The 17,490-nt window shown below is 45.5% G+C and overlaps 1 protein-coding gene across 5 annotated transcripts in view; it reads left to right on the top strand.

Annotated features, from left to right (window-relative positions):
• Window positions 1–294: 294 nt before the first annotated feature.
• LOC127042845 (uncharacterized) overlaps window positions 295–17,490 on the top strand; it is a 98,293-nt gene continuing 81,097 nt past the window's right edge. For 4 of the 5 annotated variants that reach the window (XM_050936313.1, XM_050936315.1, XM_050936314.1 and 1 more), the window contains exons 1-4: window positions 295–545; window positions 2,424–2,513; window positions 4,527–4,634; window positions 7,501–7,585. In XM_050936313.1, the coding sequence (XP_050792270.1) occupies window positions 381–545; window positions 2,424–2,513; window positions 4,527–4,634; window positions 7,501–7,585 (448 nt within the window). In that variant the 5' untranslated portion in view covers window positions 295–380. The remainder of the gene's footprint in view (window positions 546–2,423; window positions 2,514–4,526; window positions 4,635–7,500; window positions 7,586–17,490) is intronic. The other variant, XM_050936312.1, reaches the window with a different exon arrangement.

Below are 17,490 nucleotides of genomic sequence, written 5' to 3'. Positions count from 1 at the left end.
ACATCGTCCAGTGAGTAACAAACCAACCCACCCTCCGGCAGGGGTACGGGACCGGCTGCCCGGCCCTTTGCCCTGGCCAGCGCCTGGCCGCGGGGGCGGGGAGCGACGTGCCGCCGGCGGCCCGGGCAGAGGGGCGCAGGCTGCGGGGCAGAGCCGGGGTGAAACGCTCCCTGCGCCGGGCGTGTCACCGCACGGGGGCCTCCATCAGCGAAGGTGGCGAAGCTGGGTGCGAGGGGCGGCTATAGGGAGGCCTTAGTGCAGCTCTCACCCTTCCTGCGGCCCCGCCCTCCCGGTGCCTTGGCAACGCGGCCTGTTGTCCCCAGCGCGGCGGGCCGCCTGGCGCAGCACAGGGCTCCGCGTGGCCCGACCGGCCGCCTTCCATGGACTCGGCCAGGGCCTACTGCCTCCCGCAAGTCCCCGCCTCGAGCCCCGCCCTTTCCTTCCCCTCTTCCGCGGCGGCGGCGGGCCTAACCCGGGCGCGGGCGCGGGCCGAGGCGCAGCTGCGCTCCGCGGTAGCCTGCGAGCGGGCCATGCGCTGGAGCGAGGTGACTCCGCCCGCCTCCGCCAGAGGGCGCTGGGCAGGGGCCGGGCGGGACAGGGGATCCCCCCGCCCCCCAACGCTAAGCAGCGCCCGGCTGGGTCGGGGCAGGGGTGGGAGACAGCGCCCCCCCCGCCCCTTTCCCGGCCTAAGCAGTGCCTGGCTGGGTCGGGGCAGGGATGGGAGACAGCCCCCCCCCCCCTTTTCCCGGGCTAAGCAGCGCCCGGCTGGGTCGGGGCAGGGATGGGAGACAGCCCCCCCCCCTTTTCCAGGCTAAGCAGCGCCCGGCTGGGTCGGGGCAGGGATGGGAGACAGCCCCCCCCCCCCTTTTCCCGGGCTAAGCAGCGCCTGGCTGGGTCGGGGCAGGGATGGGAGACAGCCCCCCCCCTTTTCCAGGCTAAGCAGCGCCCGGCTGGGTCGGGGCAGGGGTGGGAGACAGCCCCCCCCCCTTTTCCAGGCTAAGCAGCGCCTGGCTGGGTCAGGGCAGGGATGGGAGACAGCGCCCCCCCCCTTGGGGGGCTAAGCAGCGCTCGGCTAGGTCGGGGCAGGGATGGGAGACAGCCCCCCCCCTTTTCCCAGGCTAAGCAGCGCCCGGCTGGGTCGGGGCAGGGATGGGAGACAGCCCCCCCACCCTTTCCCAGGCTAAGCAGCGCCCGGCTGGGTCGGGGCAGGGATGGGAGACAGCCCCCCCACCCTTTCCCAGGCTAAGCAGCGCCCGGCTGGGTCGGGGCAGGGATGGGAGACAGCGCCCCCCTCCTTGGGGGGCTAAGCAGCGCTCGGCTAGGTCGGGGCAGGGATGGGAGACAGCCCCCCCCCCTTTTCCCAGGCTAAGCAGCGCCCGGCTGGGTCGGGGCAGGGATGGGAGACAGCCCCCCCACCCTTTCCCAGGCTAAGCAGCGCCCGGCTGGGTCGGGGCAGGGATGGGAGACAGCCCCCCCTCTTTTCCAGGCTAAGCAGCGCCCGGCTAGGTCGGGGCAGGGATGGGAGACAGCGCTTCCCCCCCCTTGGGGGGCTAAGCAGCGCCTGGCTGGGTCGGGGCAGGGATGGGAGGCAGCGCCCCCCCTTTTCCCGGGCTAAGCAGCGCCCGGCTGGGTCGGGGCAGGGGTGGGAGACAGCCCCCCCCCTTTTCCCGGGCTAAGCAGCGCCTGGCTGGGTCGGGGCAGGGATGGGAGACAGCGCCCCCCACTTTCCCAGGCTAAGCAGCGCCCGGCTAGGTCGGGGCAGGGATGGGAGACAGCCCCCCCCTTTTCCCGGGCTAAGCAGCGCCCGGCTGGGTCGGGGCAGGGATGGGAGACAGCCCCCCCACCCTTTCCCAGGCTAAGCAGCGCCCGGCTGGGTCGGGGCAGGGATGGGAGACAGCCCCCCCCCTTTTCCAGGCTAAGCAGCGCCCGGCTAGGTCGGGGCAGGGATGGGAGACAGCGTCCCCCCCCTTGGGGGGCTAAGCAGCGCTTGGCTAGGTCGGGGCAGGGATGGGAGACAGCCCCCTCCCTTTTCCCAGGCTAAGCAGCGCCCGGCTGGGTCGGGGCAGGGATGGGAGACAGCCCCCCCACCCTTTCCCAGGCTAAGCAGCGCCCGGCTGGGTCGGGGCAGGGATGGGAGACCCTCGTTGGGAAGGGGTGTCTTTTTCATGTTAGATATGCAATAAGTGTTCTTCATCCCAGCCACAGCAAGTAACCCAGGACAATGATAACTTTCGCTGTGGCACTGATTTGTGGCTATTTGTGCTCTGGCATGTGGTCTCTTAGGCAGATGAGGTTGACCGTGGTGTCCAGAGAAGCTGACTTCAGCTTTTGCACTCTGCAGTGCTTCTCATTTCTGACTCTCAAAAACTCCCAGAGTCTGATACTGCCTTTAAGTCATTTTGCCATTTGTTTTTTGCTTTCAGGTCGTTGAACATTATACAGCACTCTTGAAAACTCTGAGCAAAGAGGAACTTCCTAAAGACTTTGAGCCTGGGCCTTACTATTCACAACTGGTAATTTTAAAAACGTTTCTCAGGTGATGAGCAGGATTGTTAGCTCTTGCAATTTTATTACAAGTCTTCTAATAGATGGTCTTTCTTAAAATCCCAGCTTCTGAAGTGATGTGATTATGTGAAAATACCAGCTTTCATTTTTTTAAAAAAAAGTTTCTGTCACGTTTGCAGAGAAAATTGGAACCCTAAAGGTTCAGTAACCAGAAGGCAAATAAAAAGATTCGTTTAAAAAAAGTCTCATAACTTTTAATTCGATCACATGATTTTTGGGAGACTTTGCTCATGACTTTTGAACACTCAGAGTTGACAGTACTGGACAAATGTTGTTTTACAAAACGATACAATGGCAGGCTCCAGTTCGGCAATCAGATCTTTGTGGATGGACCCTCGATATCACTCGGGCACTACATGTGTGCAAGAGTTCATCTGGATCTGGTTGTAGGATTGGAGCCTTCATTTGGATAACACGAACATGTGAATGTATTATATTTTAAGAACATATAACTGAATTATATGTTTGAGCCACATTTATCTGACTAGATGCCAGGGAAGCTGAGAGAGCACACTGTCTGGTCAGATGAAAAAGAGAAGCAGAGCTGTTAGCTTACTGATGCATGGTTGTGCTGGAGAGCACAAGGTAGTGGTGGAGAGCAGTGCTAATGTCAGTGTTGTCATCCGCGCCATGTTGATGTATCTGATGGGATGGGCCCTTTGTGCATCAGATAGAATGCTTGGGGGAGAGCCTTCAAAAGGTGCAGTAATATTCCCTCATAGGATTAAATTCTGACCCCATTGAAGTAAATGGTAAAACTTCTAATGACTTCACTGTAGGGTTGCCAACTTTCTAATTGCACAAAACCGAACGGCCTAGCCCCATCCTTTCTCTGAGGCCCCGTCCCCTGCTCACTACATTCCCCCTCCCTCGTGGCTCACTCTTCCCTACCCTCACTCACTTTCACGGGGCAGGGTGTTGGGTGCAGGAGGGGGTGCGAGCTCTAACTGGCGGTGCGGGTTCCAGGGTGGGGCCAAAAATGAGGGACTCAGAGTGTGGGAGGGGCCAGCGGGAGTGCAGAGCTGGTGTTTGGGGCAGGGGCAGTGCATGGAGCTCGGTGGCCCCCCTGCCTAGGAGCTGGACCTGCTGTCTGCTTCCAGGGTGCAGCGTGGTGCCAGGACAGGTAGGGACTAGCCTGCCTTAGACCTGCAGCACCCCTAACCAGACTTTTAGTGGCCCGGTCAGTGGTGCTGACTGGAACCATCAGGGTCCCTTTTCGACTGGGCGTTCCACTCGAAAACCGGACACCTGGCAATTCTTCACTGGGATTTTACCATGATGTAGCCCTATTTGTCTGTAACATTGGCTCCAGTGTGCAGCTGCCATATATTTCTTCATTACGACTACAAATACTTGTCTTTAGAAACCTGAAATAAATTAATGCAGGTCGGTTATGCTGTTCAGTTGAGGATTAAATCATTTTCTCGGCCAGGCTTTAGCGACAGCTGCAGTCTGGCAGAATTTTAGGATGGGCAATTTGCATGTGTTCTTACCTCTGCAGATTTACAACTGGGCCATTTTATTAATATGAGGCCTGCTTAGTTTTGTGTTCTGTTTGCAGTATTTTAAATTAATTTAGGTGATATACAAAATATCTGTCTTCTAGCTTATTAGAGGGACTACTGATTTTGTAATGTGAAATATTAATGATATTATAGTTCTCTTCTGGACAATGTACTTTAATGTTCCAGAGAATCATTGAAGGGCCAGACCTTCTGCTGACGTAAAGTGACATAATTCCATTTATTTCAATGGAGTTAAGCTAAGAATCTAGCCCGAAATAAATAGTACCTAGGGAGTAGCTGAGGGAATAAATTTGAAATTATTTTAGAATACAAATGTGTGAAACGATTGTCCAAGAGAAATGGTAAAACAAATTAAAAACTGGTCCCAAACATGTTCAGAACCTCAGCAATACTAAAACTTCAATAATAATTTGAGATTCTGGTTGTGTATTTCAGCTATTTGAAACCTATTATCATTTAGCTGTAGCTCTCCAAAGACAGAATCACCATAAGGAAGCAGTTCAAGAGCTTAATAAAGCAATAGAAGTTGCATCTATCCCTAAGGTAAAACTGCAGTAGTATTTATAGTATATACATTGCATAACGAGTACCTTTTTTATGTGTAAATTCAGTCAATTAAATCAAAGGAGTGTGCTTTAAGATATACTGTCCTGTGTCTACCTTGTGGTTTTATTATATTATATTTATTCTAAAGTGAATGACAGCTGCATCTTAGAGTTACAGCAACTGTACATCAAAATGAGATCATCCAGTATAATAAACACCACTGCATTTGGAGACTCAGGTCAGACAGAGCCACAAATAATCCATTTTCTAAATCTATTAGATTATTTTATGCTTGCACATTGCATTAAGCATATTAGAAATTGACCTGTAAGACATCTTTGAATAAAATTAGTGTGTGTTTTAGGTAATGGGAGGGAGGAAGAAGCTGAAATTTCCCGTTTCCTACCCTCACAACCTCCACTCATTAGTTTAATTCTGAGTGGTCACTATATTTGAAAATGTGGGATGGACCTTGACTGCTGCAAATGTTGGGACCCTTTATAATTATGAATCAGTGATGTCATCTACATCTAATGCAGGGGCGGGCAAACTTTTTGGCCTGAGGGCTGCATCGGGTTTCAGAAATTGTATGGCAGGCCGGCCCCCACCCCCTATCTGCCCCCCCCCGACTCCTGCCCCATCCAACCTCCCCCCCGATGGCCCCTCGAGTGACCCCTGCCCCGTCCACACTCCCCTGTCCCCTGACTGCCTCGAACCCCCATCGCCCTATCCAACCCCTCCTCTCATTCCTGATGGCCCCCTTGGGACCCCTGCCCCATCCAACCCCCCCTCCTCATTTGGGGTCACCAAATGAAATTAATAGGCAACAGGTTTAAAACAAATAAAAGGAAGTTCTTCGTCACACAATGCACAGTCAACTTGTGGAACTCCTTACCTGAGGAGGTTGTGAAGGCTAGGACTATAACAGTATTTAAAAGAGAACTGGATAAATTCATGGAGGTTAAGTCCATTAATGGCTATTAGCCAGGATGGGTAAGGAATGGTGTCCCTAGACTCTGTTTGTCAAAGGGTGGAGACGGATGGCAGGAGAGAGATCGCTTGATCATTACGTGTTAGGTTCATTCCTTCTGGGGCACCTGGCATTGGTCACTGTCGGTAGACAGGATACTGGGCTAGATGGACCTTTGGTCTGACCCAGTATGGCCGTTCTTATATTCCTTCCTGACTGCCCCCGCCCCCCCGGGACCCTTACCTCCTATTCCCCCCCCCCCGACCGCCCGGACCCCTATCCATACACACCCCCGACCACCGCCCTGAACTCTCCTGCCCTCTATCCAACTCCCGCCACTCCGTGCCCACTTACCGCACTGCCAGGAGCAAAGAGACCAGGTCAGGCTGGGCTCTGTAGCTGCGCTGCCCCAGGAGCTCACAGCCCTGCTGCCCAGAGCATTGCGCCGGCAGCGGGGTGAGCTGAGGCTGTGTGGTAGGGGGGACAGCAGGGGAGGGGCCGGGGGTGAGCCTACCGGGCCAGGAGCTCAGGGGCCAGGCAGGATGGTCCCGCGAGCCATAGTTTGCCCACACCTGATCTAATGCCCTTTAAGTTAAGGACTTGATCCTGTGAGGCCTGAGCACTCCTGTGAGGTGTTATGCTAGAATGTGTGGGCATTGATGACATTCACCACCTCACAGGATTAAGTCCTATAAAGACAAGTAACTTCTTTCCTAATTTTGATGTCTGAATTCCATTTACTAATGGCAATAGGATATTCTGGACAGTGTGACTAATGTTCTTCTGGGATAATTAGTCACTGGGGGCTCGATCCTCAACTTCTGATAACTTTGATGCCTCTTGCAGGAGATGCTTAGAATTTAGTGGGATCTGATCCTTGGTCTTTGACCTTGTGCTTTATATACTCTAAGGCGTGTTATACTTGCACAGGAATCCACCATTTGTCAAAGCTTATTAATTCATAATATTTTTAAATTTAGACTGAGTTTAAAATCGTATGAAAAAAGCAGAAACTTTTTCTGTGAAATAGTTGATTAAATTCTGTTCCATGTGAATATATAGGTCAAAGTACAATGTTTAGATTAATGTCTGAGATTTCACGCACACCCTAAAGTTTTTCCAATCTAGAAATTTTTGATTGCCAGGATAAATTATATCTAAGGTAATTGGAAACAATTGTGCCATGCTAGTCATAATTTTTTTTTACCACTGGCATTGACAGCAATTGAATTATACTTTAAGGAATAATAATAAATGATTTTGTAAATAGGAAACAATGTGAGTAACGAGCAGTAAAAATAGTCATAAAATTGATGAACAAATTGAAAATTAGACCATTAAAATCCTCTGGCACTGTAGGCTCTAAGTTTACTTGCTCTTTGTTCAGATAATATCATATAGAAATGGATGCTGCATTTTTTTTTTGTTTTTGAATTTATCTGTGTGATACATCTGTACTTTTTGATTAAACACAATGGTAACTGCACATTGGCTTTGTAGTTCATGTGCAATCTCATTAAATTCCTTCATTTTTTCCCTCCAAGGGAGTAAATTGATTTATATGAGCATGCTGCTAATGTTATAGCTCCTTGTCTAGCCCCTTGGGTTCTAATGTTTTTTAAACTCAGTACAATTATGGGAAATGTTACACTGGAATGATGACATAAATCATCCCCATAGGAGTCTGAGCAGTCTGGGGAATAATCTTATAGAGTCCTGCTGAGGTAAATAAGAACAGTAATTTGAAATAAATAAAAGACCAATGGTGCTAATGTGGATGGCTCAAGAGTATCATTAAGTTCATAATGACAGGTTTGTTTGGTGTAACGATGCTGGATGTAAAGTTGCTTTTTAGATAGTACCTGAACTGTAATATTACAATCTTCTCTCCAGATTGCTTGTCAAGTTGGATGTGTTTCCAGAACTTTCCTTCATACACCACTATTTGCGAGAAGAGCGTATGCATATGTAAAATGTGGTAAGACACCCTAGCTCCCTATCTTAACTTAGTAAATAAACATTGAAATTCCAAACTGAGAGATTTTTCTGGAACGCTTTTGCTCTGCCTTGCACTTTTATTGTAATTAGCAGCATGTGGGAAATATTGGGTGGAGATAAATATACATTCACTTAGCGTTGCAGCCTTCCAGAAAAGATTTATGTGCTGACAGCAGGGTAGACTTTAATGGATAGTAAGGGTGCTCAGAGCTACTTGCAGTCTCCAGATCCCCTGAGCACAGTGTGACTTTGATAAATAGGGATCCTAGTGGCCAGCTGCTTACTTGCTGCACTGCTGAGTGCATAGAACTATAGGGTTGGAAGGGACCTCAGGAGGTCATTTAATCTAATCCCCTGCTCAAAGCAGGGCCAATCCCCAGACAGATTTTTACCCCAGTTCCCTAAATGGCCTCCTCAAGGATTGAAGTCACAACCCTGGGTTTAGCAGGCCAATGCTCAAACGACTGAGCTTATCCCTCTCCCCCAGTGAGGGCTTCTCTTCTAAGACTGGTTCTTGATGACAACCCAGTCCCTTCATCATCTGCAGGTCAGCAAAGGAATAAAAATGCAGGTTTAAGAGTTAAAATGAAAACAATTTTTAAAAGAAATACTTTAAAAGTTTGTAAGCATTTATGCATTTATCTATACAAATGTGATTGAGTAATTAGAGAATGGAGCGTATTTACTATTGAGAAATACTTTACAGTCTTTAGGAACAAAGGGAAAAAATCCCCAAAGACTAAGTAAACAGCAAATTTAATCCAAGTTTTATCTGACCTACAAAATTCTCCAATTAAAATAAAAATAAAGCATAAAGGAGCTTCTCTGTTTCAAGTCAGGGGCTATAGGGGGGTGGGGAAATTTAACTATCTGGGCTCAAAGCATCAAATCAAGACCTGTGTAATACAAAGGGATCCAGACAGGAGGACCTTCCCCGTAGACCTTTTAATTTAAATGTGAATTGAGGCAGGCATAAAGGTCCATGTGTGGATCCTTTTGTAGGATCTTGGTTCAAAGAAACCCACATTCAGCAAGATTTAATAGCATTTCTATTTATGCATACATAAATAAAAAGTTTAATAATGTTACAAAATAGAGATGTATTTTATTAAATCTGAAGACAACAGCTGTATTTTTCCATCAGAGGCATGTGTGGGAAAATGCACTATAACAAATTGCATAACTGAAAGTGTACTCTGCTTATTCAAAAACTTAAGTGTGAAAATGTGCATACTAAATTGCAGGCATGATTTTAGGACCACTTAGAGCAGTGCACATGCCCAGAGGCAGAAAAACGGGCACAGAGGGAATTTTTTCCCTGAAAATATAGATGCCAGGTTAGTTTAGCCACCTACAGGGTTCGGTGAGAATTTTGTGGATTGCAGTGGTGCCAAATCTGGGATTTAGGTGCTAAATCTGGGGTTTAGGTGCCTAAATACCTTTGTGTTTCTGGGCCTAAGCAATTTCTTGGCTCACCAGCAGCACCTGTTGAAAATATTACAGCCCTGTTGCAAGCCCAGTTAGGCTTGTAATTGGTTGTTTTATTTGAACAAAACATAAACTTGAAAACAATGCATAACCTTCAATGTATTTTCAGCTCACAGTGAACACTAGAATGACACCAAACAAGCAAGCAGTCTCAATAGGATTTTGGGGTCGCCTTGCTTTCAAAAAGAAAACTATATAGCAGCAGAGCAACACGTACATATTCAGATACCCACAGTCACATTCATTGGCTAAATACCCTGTTCTATTTTGATGTGAACCCAGTGATAGTGAATGCACTCAGAAATAGTTTGAGACTATATGGGTAACAGATTGTCACATGAGGTCCTGATGAAATGTAGACGCAGTGGTGTCTAGTGATTAGGGCACTTGACTGGGGCTCAGAAGTCCTGGGTTTTACATCTACTGCTACCACCAGCTTGCTTTGTGACTTTGAAGATGTTGCTTCACTTTTGGTTTTGGTGCTTTTGTTTCCCTTCTTATCATTCATCTGTCTTGTTTGTTTAGATTGTATATTTTTCTGGATTGTCTCTTAGTGTGTGTTTGTACAGCCCCCTAACACAATAAAGCATAACACACAATTATATCATTATTCGTTATTTGAATTTCAGTAATGCCCAGGGGTCCCAAACTGAGACTGAGGTCCCATTTGCCAAGTTATCCTGTGACTGGCATATCTGAATTAAAAAACAGCCAGTTGTGGTTCAAAGATCCATATTTTGCTTTGGTTGGGACAGAGTGAGCAAAAACAACACAAGTATTATCTGGGAATTATCCTTTGTGACTCAAATCCAGTTAAAGCTCACTGCTGAATACTCTTGGGCAGTAAAGTGTCTGGCAACTCCACATCATCTAGGTGCATGTGGAAATTGAGCATATTCTCTTCTTTTCAATTCAGGTTCTGATATCTCCCTCATCACTGTAGTATCTGAATGCCTTCCAATAGTGCCTTAAATGATGTGACTAACATCTGTCGTGTGGTTCACGCTCTCATCCTTTTCCTTGCGGGAGAATTGTGTGTGCACTGTAGTGGTTTATAGTGGTAGAGTTTTTTTTTTTTAAGTAATATGAGTTAGGCTGCACAACTCAAGTTGACGTAAGTTATGTTGCTCACGGGTGTGAATTAGCCAACCCCTTGAGCGACATAAGTTATGCTGATTTAAGTGCTAGTGTAGACAGCGCTATGTAGGTGGGAGAGCTTGCGGGGGCTGGAGTAATGAAGTTGATGAGAGAGCTCTCTCCGGTCGGCTTAGAGCAGCTACCCAGAGAGCTTAGCTGCACTGTGGTGCAGCTGCACTGCTGTAAACTGTCTAGTGTAGCCATAGCCTTAGTAACATACTCTGCAATGGAGCAGGGGACACTATTAGCCATGTTATCTCCTCCAATGAAAAAGCAACAGGAGGTAGGTCAGGGGAAGAAATCTCCGCAAGGATCCTCCCTGTGTCTCTGCATCTGTTCTGACACCAGTTTCTTGTCTCATTCACTCCTTCTCCCAGCTCAGCCAGACTCTAGGCTGCACAAAAAGGGCTCTGCAAGTTTGAAAAGGAACATTCCAAAGGGGAAACTGAGGTCCTCCTTTCCTGTAGAAGAGGGGAGATTTGCACCCGGAGCTCCCCTCCATGTATAGATATAGGTATTCTGATCTGGCCCCATTAATTTAAAATGGCCATTGAAGCCCATTCCAGCATGTTTTAGGGAATTATGGCAGCATATGTTGTCCAAAAAAATCTGTTCTCCAGAGGCAAAAAGAATCACAGAGTTTAAGGCCAGAAAGGACCACCGTGTTATCTGATCTGACCTCCTGTATATCACAGGCCAACAACACCAACTAGTACCTGCACACTAACCCCAACAACCAAAATTAGATGAAAGTGTCACAGCCCACGGAAGATGAAACTATTATGTGTCACAGGCAGAGAATAGGAGGGACTGAGATGCATCAATATCAGAGGTCCCTGCCATGGCAGGGAATTGATAAGTGAGATATACGCAGAAACTCCTGGCAAGTGACCCACACTCCATGCTGCAGAGGAAGGCAAAATACCGCTAAGGTCACTGCCAATTTGACTTGAGGAAAATTCCTTTCTTGCCCCACATCTGGTGATCAATTAATTAGACCCTGAGCATATGAGCCAGAACCAGCCAGCCAAGCACATGAGACTGAGAATGCTCGGTGCCACCTCAGAGTACTGGCTCACACCATCCAGTGTCCCATCTCCAGCTGTTGCAATCTCTGATGCTTCAGAGGAATGAGACAAAAAAACCAAACCAAAACAAATGCAACAGAATGGGCAGGGTGGGGGGTAGGTAGAGGCCCTTCCCCACCTCTATAGATGACCAGCTAAAGCCCCAAAGCATGAGATTTTAGGAACATCAGGCAAACCAGAAGATACCCTCCCCCAGGAATGCGGAACCCCGCACACCATCATTACAGACAACCTCATACAGTCCCACTCATAAATACATTGATCTCTGTTTGTTTACAGTCAGTTTATACTCATTTCTTCATGTGCCAACTTTGTCCTATATCTTAAATACCTCTTCACGCTGCTGTTTGTCAGCTGATGGCAGTACATAGCACAAGGCTATTTCTTCTGTGGAGAATTTGTGATTTTGGCAGCTAATGCAAATACTGGAATTTTGTTCATTTTAACAACACTTCTAAAACTTCCTGCAAGGCTTTTGCTGACCATGTTAACCCTGATATGTATGAAGAAGTTCAGCAGCCAGTGATGGACCTGATGAAAAATCCAGATGTTGTTATTCTGCTGTGAATCCATAGTCATAAAGCAACACCATATAAAGAACAGGAGTACATGTGGTATGTTAGAGCCTAACAAATTTATTTGAGCATAAGCTTTCGTGGGCTACAGCCCACTTCATCGGATGCATGCAGTGGAAAATACAGTAGGAACGCACACACGCACACACAACAACGGGTGTTACCATACACATTCTAACAAGAGTGATCAGTTAAGATGAGCTATTACCAGCAGGAGAGAGAGAAACTTTTTGTAGTGGTAATCAAAATGGGCCATTTGCAGCAGTTGACAAGAAGTTGTGAGGAACAGTAAGAGGGGGTGGGAAATAAACAAAGGGAAATAGTTTTACTTTGTGTAATGACCCATCCACTCCCAGTCTTTATTCAAGCCTAATTTAATGGTGTCCGTTTTGCAAATTAATTCCAATTCAGCTGTCTCTCGTTGGAATCTGTTTTTGAAGGTTTTTTGTTGTAATATTGCGACTTTTAGGTCTGTAATTTGGAGATTGAAGTGTTCTCTGACTGGTTTTTGAATGTTATAATCCTTGGCGTCTGATTTGTGTCCATTTATTCTTTTACCTAGAGACTGGTTTGGTCAATGTACATGGCAGAGAGGCATTGCTGGCACATGATGGCATATATCACATTGGTAGATGTGCAGGTGAAGGAGCCTCTGATAGTGTGGCTGATGTGATTAGGTCCTATGATGGTGTTCCCTGAGTAGATATGTGGACAGAGTTGGCAACGGGCTTTGTTGCAAAGATAGGTTCCTGGGTTAGTGTTTTTGTTGTGTAGTGTGTGGTTGCTTCAGGTTGGGATGTTTGCTTCAGTTTGGGGTGCTGTCTGTAAGCAAGGACTGGCCTGTCTCCGAAGATCTGTGAGAGTGATGGATTGTCCTTCAGGATAGGTTGTAGAACCTTGATGATGCTCTGGAGAGGTTTTAGTTGGGGACTGAAGGTGATGGCTAGTGGCGTTCTGTTACTTTCTTTGTTGGGTCTATCCTATAGTAGGTGACTTCTGGGTACTCTTCTGGCTCTGTCAGTCTGCTTCTTCACTTCAGCAGGTGGGTATTGTAATTGTAAGAACGCTTGATAGAGATCTTGTAGGTGTTTGTCTCTGTCTGAGGGGTTGGAGAAAATGCTCTTGTATCGTAGAGCTTGGCTGTAGACAATGGATCGTGTGGTGTGGTCTAGATGAAAGTTGGAGGCATGTGGGTAAGTATAGTGGTCAGTAGGTTTCCGGTATAGGGTGGTGTTTATGTGACCATCGCTTATTAGCACTGTAGTGTCCAGGAAGTGGATCTCTTGTGTGGACTGGTCCAGGCTGAGGTTGATGGTGGGATGGAAATCGTTGAAATCATGGTGGAATTCCTCAAGAGCTTCTTTTCCATGGGTCCAGATGATGAAGATGTCATCAATGTAGCACAAGTAGAGCAGGGGCGTTAGGTACGAGAGCTGAGGAAGCATTGTTCTAGTCAGCCATAAAAATGTTGGAATACTGTGAGGCCGTTCAGGTACCCATAGCAGTGCTGCTGACTTGAAGGTATATGTTGTCCCCAAATGTGAAATAGTTATGGGTGAGGACAAAGTCACCATATGGTTTTTTCTGAGGCTAACAGTGAACTGAATAGAAAATTAGTTCTTAAGAGTAATTGTATTTCATTGTAAGGTATTTCTAGTGTATTTCTGGGTGTACCTTTAATATTACAGATCACAAAAGATCTGGTTCTCTGAGACAATGATCTAACATAAAAGCCTTTGATTAGTATTGTGACCAGCTTTAGAAACTTTGCACAGTCTGAATTTCGGCATCCAGGACGGGATGGATTGATTTAAATCACCAGTTTTAATCATGATTTAAACCAGCAACCAGGAAACCTTGATTTAAACAATAAATTTTAATCATGTTTTGCATTTGTACTTTTTAATTATTTTCATAGACAAAAATTGTTTTTTTTTTCATTAGTTGGTAACTATTAAACTATGTTGATTTGCAATTAAATGTAGTCTTTACACTAAATATGGTGCTTCTTTTTGCTAGTTAGTAGAATAAACTATATACACCTTTATTTGAACAGTTATATAGCTTAACTTACATTTATTCATTCTTAATTTTTACATTTTTATTATGTTAGGAAAAGGTGAATGATGCATTTCTGATTATTACCAGATGTTTAATTTTTTTACTTGTGATTTGTGTCAAGCTCTATTTGGATGGAAATTCAGATTAATTTAAAAATGCGTAAAACTAGCATTTTTAAATTAAATAAGTTTTTCTTAAAATTTATAAACTTTTTTCTTATCAAAATGTATCTAAAATATTTTGATATTTATAATTAACTGATTTATTAAACAGAGGAAGTATTATCTGTATTTAATGATCTGAACTGATTATTTCTTGACACTGTGCCCTTCAGGGTGTCAGAACTAGTAGATCTGACCCTCTCACATCTGATTTTTATTCATAGACTGGAAAGGAAAACAAGCTTTCCTGCTTTTTCAACTGTCAATTGGTTTCTTAATTGAGATCAATTACTAGTTTGTTCTATTTGAATAAACTGAAATGAAGAAAATATTCTCTTTGCTCCTGCAGAAGAGGCTGCTGCAGTCAGAAGGTGATTTAGCAGTTAAACGAACTCTGGGTCCAGGTTCTTAACCAATGATTTCCATCAGTTCAGTGGTTTGACCTTCTTTAAAACTTTCGCAGCAAGTGTGTACTGCTTCATGTTATTTTTTGTATTTAAATTGTACCATAGAATCTCTATGGATGGATAATTCCATGCTCTAAAAATAAGAATAGAGTAGTAGGGATGTATTACTAACTACCTGACTAGGATGGTGATAGTGACTGTGAAATGCTCAGGGAGATTAGAAAGGCTATTAAAATAAAGAACTCAGTTAAAATCCCCCATTATTACTATCTTCATATTGACTAGGTACATTTTACTTCAGGATGGGATGCAGTGATAAAGTTTTGTGACACCTTAAATGACTGCTTCTTGGAGCAGCTAGTCCTGGAAGCCACAAGAGGAGAGGCAATTCTTGGACTAGATCCTGTGCTCCACTTAGGACTAAATCAAGAGGTTAATATAGCTGGACCGCTTGGTAATAGTGACCAAAAATTTAACATCCCTATGGTGGGGAAAACACCGCAGCAGCCCAACACTGTAGCATTTAATTTCAGAAAGGGGAACTACACAAAAAGGAAGTTAGGTGAACAGAAATTAAAAGGTACAGCACCAAAAGTGAAATCCCTGCAAGTTGCATGAAAACTTTTTAAAAACACCATAATAGAGGTTCAACTTAAATGTATACCCTAAATTAAAAAAAAACATAGTAAGAGAACCAAAAAAGTTCCACCGTGGCTAAACAACAAAGTAAAAGTAGTGAGAGGCAAAAAGGCATCCTTTAAAAAGTAGAAGTTAAATCCTATTGAGGAAAATAGAAAGGAGCATAAAGTCTGGCAAATAAGTGTAAAAATATAATTAGGATGGCCAAAGAAGAATTTGAAGAACAGCTAGCCAAAAACTCAAGAAGTAATAACAAAAGATGTTTTAAGTACATCAGAATTAGGAAGCCTGCTAAACAACCAGGGGGGCCACTGAACGATCGAGATGCTAAAGGAGCGCTCAAGGATGATAAGGCCATTGCCGAGAAACTAAATGAATCTTTGCATTGGTCCTCACGGCTAAGAATGAGAGGGAGATTCCCAAATCTGAGCCATTGTTTTTGGTTGACAAATCTGAGGAACTGTCCCAGATTTAGATGACATTAGAAGTGCTTTTGGAACAAATTGATAAACAGTAATAAGTCACCAGGACCAGATGGTATTCAAATGTGAAATTGCAGAACTACTAACTATAGTCTGTAACCTATCATTTAAATCAACTTCTGTACCCAATGACTGGAGGATAGCTAATGTGACACCAATTTTTAAGAAGGGTTCCAGAGGTGATTCCAGCAATTACAGGCCAGTAAGCCTGATTTCAGTACCGAGCAAACTGGTTGAAACTATAGTAAGGAAAGTAAAAAATTGTCAGACACATAGAAGAATTTAATTTGTTGGGGAAGAGTCAGCATGTTTTTTGTAAAGGGGAATCATACCTCACCAATCTACTAGAATTCTTTGAAGGGGGGGTAAAAAAGCATGTGGACAAGGGGGATCCAGTGGATATAGTGTACTTAGATTTTCAGAAAGCCTTTGACAAGGTCCATCACCAAAGGCTCTAAAGCAAGATAAGCTGTCATGGTATAACAGAGAAGGTCCTCTTATGGATTGGTACCTGGTTAAAAGATAGGAAACAAAGGGTAGGAATAAATGGTGTATTTTCAGAATGGAGAAAGGTAAATAGTGGTGTCCCCCATGAGTCTGTACTGGGCCTAGTTCTATTAAATTTATTCATAAATTATCTGGAAAAGGGGGTTGTGACAGATCCAGGCCAGTGGGGTACAGGAGTCTGGTAGAGGGCAAATATATTGGTCACTGGATGAGTAGTTTTGTGTTCCCTGAGTGACCAGAGCAGGGGCTGCACTAGAGTAATCAGGAACCTGCTAGAACCAATTAAGGCAGCCAGGCTGATTAGAACACCTGCAGCCAATCAAGGCAGGTTAATCAGGGCACTTGGGTTTAAAAAGGAGCTTACTCCAGTCAGGGAGAGGGGAGCCAGAGGAGAGGAAGTGCGTGAGAGGAGCTGGGAGCAAGAGGCGCAAGGAGCTGAGAGTGAGAGGGTGTGCTGCTGGAGGACTAAGAACTACAAGCGTTATCAGACACCAGGAGGAAGGTCCTGTGGTGAGGATAAAGAAAGTGTTTGGAGGAGGCCATGGGGAAGTAGCCCAGGGAGTTGTAGCTGTCATGCAGCTGTTACAGGAGGCACTATAGACAGCTGTGATCCACAGGGCCCTGGGCTGGAACCCGGAGTAGAGGGCGGGCCTGGGTTCCCCCCAAACTTCCCAACTCCTGATCAGAACAGGAGAAGTTGCCCCAGACTGTGGGGAAGATCACTGAGGTGAGCAAATCTGCCAAATAAGCGCAGAACCCACCAAGGTAGAGGAGGAACTTTGTCACAGGGTGAACAGTGAGGTGGCAGAATTTGCAGATGATGCAAAACTACTGGAGGCAGATTGCAAAGAACTGCAAAAGGATCTCTCAAAACTGGGTGACTGGGCAACAAAATGGCAGATGAAATTCAGTGTTGATAAATACAAAGTAATGCACATTGGAAAACATAATCCCAACTATTCATGATGGGGTCTAAATTAGCTGTTATCAGTTAAGAAAGAGATGTTGGGAGTCATTGTGGATAGTTCTCTGAAAACATCCACTCAGTGTGCAGCAGCAGTCAAAAAAGGAAATAGAATGTTGGGAGTAATTAAGAAAGAGAGAGATAATAAGACAGAAAGTATCATATTGCCACTATATGAATCCATGGTACACTCACATCTTGAATACTGCATGCAGATGTGGTCCCCCCATCTCCAAAAAGATACAGTAGCATTGAGAAAGGTTCAGAAAAGGACAACAAAGATGATTAGGGGTATGGAACAGCTGCCATATGAGGAGAGATTAATAAGATTGGGACTTTTCAGCTTGGAAAAGAGACGACTAAGGGGGAATATGAT

The sequence above is a fragment of the Gopherus flavomarginatus genome, chromosome 1, assembly GCF_025201925.1.
Source record: "Gopherus flavomarginatus isolate rGopFla2 chromosome 1, rGopFla2.mat.asm, whole genome shotgun sequence".
In the NCBI taxonomy this organism is placed as follows: domain Eukaryota; kingdom Metazoa; phylum Chordata; order Testudines; family Testudinidae; genus Gopherus; species Gopherus flavomarginatus.
Note: the sequence above shows the minus strand (reverse complement) of the source record. Positions and strands in the feature narration are given on the sequence as shown.